The sequence below is a fragment of the Echinops telfairi genome, unplaced genomic scaffold (assembly GCF_000313985.2).
Source record: "Echinops telfairi isolate 266 unplaced genomic scaffold, ASM31398v2 ScPeMD7_7419;HRSCAF=8457, whole genome shotgun sequence".
NCBI classification, from domain to species: domain Eukaryota; kingdom Metazoa; phylum Chordata; class Mammalia; order Afrosoricida; family Tenrecidae; genus Echinops; species Echinops telfairi.
Window position 1 is genome coordinate 331930 of NW_022111319.1, and position 9860 is coordinate 341789.

General features: G+C 37.5%; 1 protein-coding gene across 1 annotated transcript in view; it reads right to left on the reverse strand.

Annotated features, from left to right (window-relative positions):
• Window positions 1-5152: 5152 nt before the first annotated feature.
• Window positions 5153-9860, reverse strand: part of APOOL (apolipoprotein O like) — a 53583-nt gene continuing 48875 nt past the window's right edge. The window contains 3 exon segments of the mRNA XM_045297371.1: window positions 5153-5673; window positions 9591-9705; window positions 9799-9860. The exon segment at window positions 9799-9860 is cut by the window's right edge and continues 5 nt beyond it. Coding sequence (XP_045153306.1) covers window positions 5585-5673; window positions 9591-9705; window positions 9799-9860 — 266 coding nt within the window. The 3' untranslated portion in view covers window positions 5153-5584.

Sequence of the window (9860 nt, forward strand, 5' to 3'; positions counted from 1 at the left end):
TTTGAATGCTACACAATACAATAAGTGATCAAAACACTGATTTGAGCAGACCTCTTTATTTTGTAACAGATTTTCCAGATATAGTAAACTCTCCATCGCTCAAACTACTATACTAATGGTTAGTAGCAGTATTGTTGCAAAAGAACAGATAACTCAAAAACCACTTTTATGTGGCTTTGACTTATTTTTTTCACCTATCATATTTCACCAAATTTAAGACAATTATTTTTTCCAACATTTTAACATCTGAAATCAAGATAAATGTAATGATCAATGAGAAGTATTTCCTTTCTTAGAGGTAAACACTAGTATCTTAGATGTAGGAAAATGTGAGTACATTTGATTGTTCACAGATCTAAAATACTAAAAATATATTTCAAATACCAAAGTTAAATTCTTAAGAACTCATATATGAAAAACTAATAAGTGAATGGGTACATACCTTGAAGAGCCAAATACCACTGCTTCCTTTATAGGACTCAAAAAGTGAGTTGGGAGCAGATATGAAGGGCTTTATATGTCATGCTAAGGAGTTCTCATTTGATTAAACAGTCAATGAGGACAAACCATTGAAGATTTCAAACTATTCTGGCAACAATAAAACAGATGGTGTGTTAGTCCAGGTAGACTAGAGAAACAAATCCAGAGACAGTCATATGTGCACAACAAAGAGCTTTATATAAAAGAGCAATTATATATTAAGAAAACATCCCAGCCCAATCCAGATCAAGTCCCTAAGTCCGATATTAGCCCACATGTCCGACACCAGTCTGTAAATTCCTCGTCAGACTCACGCAACACATGTAATGACTCTGAATGCAGGAAGATCACAGGCCAGTGGGTGGAAAGTCCTGTGGATCCAGTGGGTGGTGGAAGCATCTCAGTGCTGGCTTGGGTCTCTATGTGGCTCCTCCAGCTCCAAGGCTCTGGCTCCATCATCCTAGCTCCCTCTGGCTTGTCAACAGGAATGTCAAGCAGACAGAGTGGGTCTGGCCTCCAGTGAGCTATTTATCGCCATAGTGCCTCTGAGTGAGGTCATCAAGGTGCGACCTGATTGACAGGCTAAACCCCACCCCTTCACTCTTAATAGTCTCAAGTTGCACACCAGATAATATAACTACCACAGATCACCCACCCCTTGTCAATTTGACATGTTCACATAACTCTTTAGCCATACACATTTTCAAACAAACAATAAAACCATATCTATACCTAATAGAACAAAATTAAAATGCACACTGTATGACCAGATCAATACCAGGCAGGCTTCTAGCAGCAAGTGGCCTTGAATCTCCCACACATACACCTACGGAGCGGACCAGAGCTGGCTATGTAAAGCAGCTTCGCAAGTTTTTTTTCCCTTTCTTTTACTCACAGCTCGTTTTGGTCATGCCTGTTTGGCTCAGTGCCCACTTTGTTCTCGGCCTGCGGCTCTGCACCCAGCACGAATACACCCGGAACCAGGAAGACACCTTACATTCCAGAAATCCAGACATACCTGTATCTCCCAACCCCTGACTACTTTACCTTATATGGACTCAAGGCAGCCTAGTTACAAGTTCCCCGGCTATATAAACACCATTCCTACAGTCTGGCGTGTGACTCCCTGGGCCAGACACTGTGGACTGTGGGACTTCGCCTAGGCTGGGTTCTTCTCCCCAATAAAGCCTGCTTGCTCTAATTCGACTGATTTGGTCTCTGGCGCCTCTCGACTACCTTACACATACAATTAAAAAATGTGCCACCCTCATTTAAACATAGCATTCTACAAGTGAACAAAACAAAAAATTTTATACTTATATGAATACCTACACCATAATACTGTGAACATATTCCCCTAGCTGTGTAAGTTTATAAGCCAGCCACTTCATGCCTTTACACCCCTAATTTTGGGTATCCTGCCCACTTACATCAACCAAGTGCTCTCAGGAGATAATCCTAATCTTTGAAGTGAATAATCTTCATTCCAGTTGGAACCTTTTGAAGTCTGCATCCATAAGTAAAGTAAAAAAATCAGGATAGCCCATCCATAAAGTCAGCAGCAATATGCACCCGTTCACAGGCTCAAAATCTTCTCTTCATCTGGTGGGATTGTGGTCAACTCAATGTGGGCTGCCTCACTTAGCCTCATCAGGGTTCCCATTGGCTGCCTTGCCTTTAGACTATGGGCCCCATCACAAATTCTCAACAACCCTAGCCTCCCTCCTTGTGCTAGGTCATGAACTTCAGATAGTCAACCCATTTCTGTCTTCTCCTCTAGTCCCTGTGAACCACGTCCATGGGTGTCAGTGGCCAGACTCAACCCATCTCTTTAATGCTGCATTTCTCTCACTTCCACTCAACAAGCAGACCCAGGTGGTCACCTAGCAAGCATTTCAGCCTGCCCACAGGCTCCCTTTAACAATTCAGTCCTACAGCGGAGAGTTCCATGTTCCAAATTATTCCAACCTCAGGCACAAACTACTAGTTCAAAATTCAAAAAGCCAGAGTTCCTTTTCTCTTCAAACTGTCAACAGACCCCTAGGCAAGTCTCTCCACCTTCTAATGTCCTGACCACTCAAGATACTGGGTGGGGCTTATCCTTTTAGAGCCTTCTTTGTAGGGGTGTCCTAACCTATTTAAATTCCAATTTAAAGGCAAAAGGCAAGTCGTCTTACAAACTCTCTATTTTTACTTCCCAATAACCATTTGTATCAATCATTCCATCAATAACAATAGGCAGAAGAAAACCTAATAGAGCCAGATCCTAAACTCAATCTTAAAACAATCAGTTCTATCCTAATCTAAACTATTCCAATGATACAAAATATGGCCTTAGACCTGACTGCATCAAGCCAGGGTGGGGCCTTTTGTCAGCCATTCTGACCTTCTGTTAAAGCCACATGGTCTCTGAGAAATTCAAGATGCAAATGTTCCACCTGAGCTCCAGATTCACATTTCTCACAATCATTTTCACCAGACAGAATTAACCAAAGATAATTTCTAGAACTCAAAACTTTAAATTCTCACATTACTTCCAGAAAATAACCCAGTAAACTGCAAGGCCATTATCTGACCTCTGGCTAGCCAAAGAAGAGAAATTACAGAAGTTAAACCAGTGTCTACATTCCATCTTCACGATTTGTTTCTCTAGTACCCCACTCCCAAGGTACCATAATGTGTTAATCCAGGTAGACTAGAGAAACTAATCCAGAGACACTCATAGATATACAAGAAAGAACTTTATATAAAAGAGTAATTGTATATTAAGAAAATATCCCAGCCCAGTCCTGATCAAGTCCATAAGTCCGATATTAGCCCACATGTCCGACACCAGTCTGTAAATTCCTCTTCAGACTCGCGACATATGCAATGATGATGAATGCAGGAAGATTACAGGCTAGTAGGTGGAAAGTCTTGTGGATCCAGTGGTAGTGGAAGCATCTTAGTGCTGTCGTGGGTCTCCATGTGGCTCCTCCAGGTACAGGACTCTGGCTCCATCAGCCTAGCTCCCTGTGGCTGGTCAACAGAAATGTCAAGCAGACAGAGAAGGTCTGACCTCCAGTAAGATATTTATCTCCATAGGGCTTCCAAATGTGGTCATCAAGGTGCAACCTGATTGACAGACTAAAGTCTACCCTGTCACTCTTAATAGTCTCATATTGACACCAGATTATATAACTACCACAGATGGATAGCAGACACTGTATGTTAAAGCCAACATTTATTTCCAAACCCTTGTCCCTTGCCTTCCTCATAGAAAAAAATCTAATCTTCCTTGAGCTAAATGTGAGTCATGATGGAGATAAAGAAAAAGTGTGCTAAATGGGTTCTCAGATGATTTGGTTTTTGATAGGCTAGAATCATCCTATACACCATCTCTCCCCTGCTCCTTCCTACCTTGAATGTTTATGCTCTCCCTGGAGGTAAAATGACCATCTTATGACCCTGAGGTAAAATACCAAATATTATGTTAAAGAGAGCAGAGGGAAGAGAGAGAGAAAGTCTAGATTCCTGACAAATGCAACAGGTCAGGCTTTAAGTGCACCATTATTTAAGACACTGTAAATTGGTTTTCTGTTTCTTGCAAGCAGAACACATTTTCAAATGACTGAGATTAAACAGACTAATCAAGTGAGGCAAGGAGATTAGCCAGGGAGGTGAAGATGAAGAGTTAAACAAGAACAATGTCAGATATAGAAATGTAGAATAGATTGAGAAATAAAAAGAGAGAAGAAAAGGTAATTTAGTTTTGGGTATATAGACAATGAAATATATGAGGTGTAACATGATATAACTGGTAATTAGAAATACAGGTCTCGCAACTCTGGAGAAATAAGTAAACGGGATTTAAATAAAGATGGCAAAAAAAGATGGCATAAATGGTGGCTGAAACCAATGGTGTGTGTTCAGTGAAACAGAGTGCATTTAGAATGAGAAATGCATACTAGGAATGAAACCTAAGCAGCATTAGCATTTAAGGAAGAAGAGCAGGAGAACAAGACAATGAAGAATGACAAGAGAAACAATGAAAGAGCAAAGGTAGGGGTGGGTGCCAGGAAGGGAGGGGTCAAGAGTCAACAGTAACCAAAAACTCAAGTAAGTAGGGGGGCCAAGTTGTTGCAAGTGAAAGGAATTGAAAGTGATGAAGTAAGAAAGTGACAATGTTTAAAGAAGTGCAATTATAGGAAGAGGAGAGAAAAGAAAGGTCAAGTGGAAGAGGCTGACATAAGAAAAGGTTACTTGTGTGTTGTTTTTAGTTAAGGAATTGAAATTAGAGAGTGAAGAAAAATAGAAGGGAAGAAAGAAACCAAAGGTTGAAGATAAAGCAGGATGGATTATAATCCTAGAAAACAGTGTTTGGGGAGCCTGTGCAGATTATAGTTAAAAAACTCATTGGCACTGAACTGATTCCAACTCAAAGCCACCTTCTAGTACAAAGCAGAAGTGCCCCTGTGGGTTTCCGAGGCTGTGAATCTGTAGGGGAATAGAAAGCCTCATTTTTCTCCTTGCAAAATGGCTGATGGGCTTGAACTGCTGAACTTGGGCTTAGCAGCTCAATTTGTAACCCACTATACTATCAGAGGGTCTTCATAGGCATCTTAGAGAGTTAGGAGTTCGTTTGGGATGTTTATGTGAAGTTAATGTTAACAAAAGACAGAGACAATACCAATTGTAAGTGACAAAAATATGCATACTTTATTCCAGCTCTAATGGAAAAAAGTGAGGGAGGCAGCCTTTCATACACCTTTCTAATTTAGCTGACAAAACTTTGGAAAAGTTAGAACAGATATATTTGTGTGTATTTATGTACATAATTTCAGATTTAAGTCTCATATCTTTATTCCATTTTGATCTTGTATAAACATCCTTAAAAGTCATCAAATGCATCCTAAATACTTCTACAACTGTCTCCTCATCAATTATTTCATACTGCTTGTATTGCATTCAGTTTGTGTATTAACCACATACGTGCCTGGTTATTATAAGATTTAAGGGGGAAATCTTGAATTAAGTTATACTCTATGTGTCAGTTACCCATTACATGATTTTTCATCATTATTCGCAAACTTCACACATCTTGTAGTTCTCTAGGCCATCCATTTCAGCTTCTAGTGCTGTACAAATCTACATCTTCTGGATGGGACTGCCCGTGATCCATGAGCTTGGAGTCAGGCAAAAACTGTGTAGTACCTGATAAAGTATTAAAAAATATGGATTTAACAAATTTATAATTCATACTAGAAACAGAGCAGTGAACAACGCAGATAAAACCTCTGCTAATATGAATCTACTGTTCTAACTGGGTGAGACATAAAATAAATCAAGTAAAATATATATCAGATTTGGTAAGTCCTAAATAGAAAAATACAGTAGGGATTTTTGGGGTAGTTTATAATTTTAAATAGGGTGGACAAGGAAAGTCTTCTTGGCAAGGAACCGAAAGAAGTGCGACTGTAAGATGTGCAGCTATGAGAGAAATGCCTGATAGGATGAACAGATCAAAAATGTAATGGAACTGAAGAATCATAAAGTTGCCAATAGGTTGAAACAGAGTAGGTAAAATGTGTTGGCACTGGTGTATCAAGAGAGTGACAGGACATGTGACCACACTGGATGCTAAACCTTTGAGTAGAGTTAAATTATACATGATAACTCCTTGGCAGTGGGACAGAGACTACAGAGGAACAAGGGTAGAAGCAGTTAGGAAGTTACTACAATGCTTCAGGAGAAAGGATAGAACAAGGGTAGGAAGTTACTACAATGCTCCAGGAGAAAGGGTAGAACAAGGGTAGGAAGTTACTACCCTGTTTCCCCGAAAATAAGACCTACTTACAGTTTTGCCTCTCGCTGAAATATAAGGCATCCCCCCGAAAATAAGGGCTTGGATTGTTATGATGTTCCAGAAGATGATGACATGACTGTCATTGAATAAATGAGTAAATGTACCATAGATTGTTGTACATGGAAAAAATGGCAGTAACAAGAAATTCTTGATACTGTAGGATTCACAGTTTGTCTGGTTATGCTGGTTTGTGATGACAACTACTACCATACCGTACACAGGTAATAAATTTCCTTTTTTTGTTGTTCAACAATAAATGTGTACCATATCCTTCTTTATGGAAAAATAAGACATCCCTGAAAATAAAGGCTAGTGCATCTTTGGGAGCAAAAATTAATATAAGACACTGTCTTTTTTTTAGGGAAACAGGGTACAATGCTCCAGGAGAAAGGCACGATGACGTAATCTGGATGTAGGGGAAAGGGCTTTGATTACGAAGAACTTTTAAAAGCAGGATGGAAAGGACTTCTTAAATGGATGCAATAGACTCCTTAATTTAAGAAACTGAACAAATTTTGGTATATATACAGAATGGAATATTGATGATATTGTGAAACACCTCATGACATGGATATATTTGGTGAGCATTATGCTGAGTGAAGTTAACCAATAGTGTATGACACTGTTATTATAAAAGAAAATTAAGTTAACGGCTATTCATGCTAAGAGAAACAAACTTTGATGGCTACTAGGGGTGGAAGGAAAGGGAGAGAAGGTGAAGTAGTAGGCTAGAAGGTATATAGGTGTTAACTAGGGTTAAGGTGGAAGATAATGTCCTATAAGAAGGGGGTGAAGAAAAGGGAGGGGAGAAGGAAAAGCTCTTAGGAAGTTTGTTAAGTTATTTAAATTGTTGAATATGAAAAACGATTAAACGTAAACCTCCCCTTAATTCACAATGAAAAGTTTTTTTTAAAAGGAAACTGTCCAAGAAGGAAGAAAATTTAAAAAAAAAGAAATGGAACAAATGAGAATTGCCAATCACTGACTTAGAGAAATTTGTGAGCAGCGCAGGTTTAAAAATCTGCAAGTAAAGTGGTAAGTTTTGTGCATATTAAACTTTAATTGCTTACTACATATCAAAATACAGGTCTTAAACTGGTATATTCAAATTATGGAATTGGTGAGATCATCCAGAAAGTCAGAAAAAGAGGTTCATCCAGAAAGTCAGAAAAGAGGTTCAAGAAAGTCAAGAGAAGAGGTTAAAGTGAAGTTATTTTTATGCATTATCTCACATTACCACCATGTGGTACACATTTTTATATTACCTTTCTTAAAGGAGAAGAACATCTTATTTTAGAGAGGTGAACTTGACTGATGTGGATTCAAGGCCAAAAGCAAGTAAGTCTATCTAATTCTAATACAACAGCCCTGACTATTTTATAAAATGTGGAGGGTTAGAGTAACAACAGTCTCATACAGTCAATTTAAGTATTAAATTCACTCACAAAGTATACATAGTATCTTACATAAACAGTAAACACACAAGCAATAACTATTGTTATACTTATTTTGTGATATTATCAAATGTTTTTAGAAATTTGTTTTTATTTTAAATGTTTGTTCAAAACTTCATTTACAAATGATTTCTTACATTTTGGAGCCAGTTTTGTTTTGTTTGGTTTTTTCATAGAGGATTTTAATTTCCAATATTATATAATGAAACATAGTAGAGAAATGGATTTGAATATAATGATTTGTTTTATGCCACTCTCTTCAGAAACATTTCTTTCATAAAATGACATCAATATGTGACTCCATATGGCATATCCATATGTGACTCCATCATCAAATGTATTTTAAAAATCACAAAAATTACTTACTACCCTAGATATTTAATTTAGTTTTCTATAGAATTCTTAACCCAGGGTCACACTGGGGGGGATCTGTGAGTAGGATTTTTGTGGAGTCTGTGAATAGAAGTTTTGTAATCTAGGAAACATGCCTGGGGAAGATTTGTCTTTTTCACTAACCTCTACTGAAAAGGAATAGTTTCCCCAAAGCTAAGTGTACTCAACAAACCACAATAGTACTAACAACACCTTAGATTTAGGCACCAATAGAAAGCATATATATTTTCCTATCATATTATAGCTGCAGATTTCTCAGATGTGTCTTTACTGCCTCCTGATGGACACCATTGCTCAGTTCAAGTAGAAAAATATGTAGTAAAAATAGCTTTCTACTTTATCAGAATATTCTATCTATTTCTACTTTATCATAGTAACCTAGATAAATAACAAATAATTATTTCATGTGAGCCTTAATTTCTCTAATTTGCTTAAGAAAGTCCATCAATTAGCTAAGTTCTCTTGCACTTAAACACCTTTCTTAATTTATACTCATCCCCAAAGTCTGGTCAAAGGTTCAACTCACTAAACTACTTCTGCTTATTTTAAGATCTTTCCACCACTCAAAAATTGTTAAAAAGCCTTCAAATTTTAATTTTAGATTGATAATTATTAACTAGAAGAATCTTCATATAAATCCACTGTAGAACGTTTAATAAAATCCACTGTTTTGAAGGATTGGTTACACGTTGGCCTGTGATCAGCATGGTCGGCAGTTTGAAACCACCAGCAGCTCCTTAGGAGAGGCTTTCTACGCTAGTAAACAAGTTACCATCTCAGAAACCCCCAAAGGTTCGCTATGAGTGAACATCAACTGTTGGCAATGAGTTTGGATTTTGGTTTATATCTAAGGTAGACAGAGTTTTGGCCTATGAATTTTGAAAACTCTCAAGTATTGCAATATGAAGCCTTTTGGCTTGAAACTGCATATTGCTATTGTGTGCCCTCAAGTCAATTCCAAATTATAGTGACCCTATAGGAGAGAGTAAAATTGCCCCTATTGGCTTTCATCGACTTTATGGGAGCAGATTACTAGTACCAAAATTGAATTAAAAACTATGAGAGGTAGAAATCAATAATGGAGGCTATTGATGCGGATCACACCTTTAAACTGACATGAACCAGAAAGGTACAGTTTCTCCCACATGATTAAAAACTTGAATTAATACAGTGATATTAAATGCTTCACTCAGCAAAACCACCCACCAGTGCTACTCTAATCCTTATACACAAAACTCTACACAAATTATGAACTATGTAGCAATGAATCAAATCCCTGACCTTTGAGTACCTTATAACTTAAAAAGATAGACATAGTACAGCTAGGAGAAAAACAAAACCTTGATTAAGAGACATAAGCTAAGTTCAAACAAATAATTATAATACTATTATCAAATTATTTATGAATGAAAACAAACCTGAGGTGGGTTCTGATTTGGTTGTTTCAGAGTTGAGTTCTGTTGGCAAAGGCACTGAATGCTTCGAGACTAGAGTTGTCTTTGTAGGTATTTCTATTTCAGCATAACTTTCTACCTGTTTACCAAAAAGATTTTTCTTTAGTAAGGGAATTGTTTTAATAGTAAAATATCCTAACAAAAGTACCTTTTTGTTCTACTGAAACTGTACCTTAGTTTTTCCTTTAGGTTCAGGGAGTGATTCATTTTTGTTGCTTTTTGCCCACAATGATT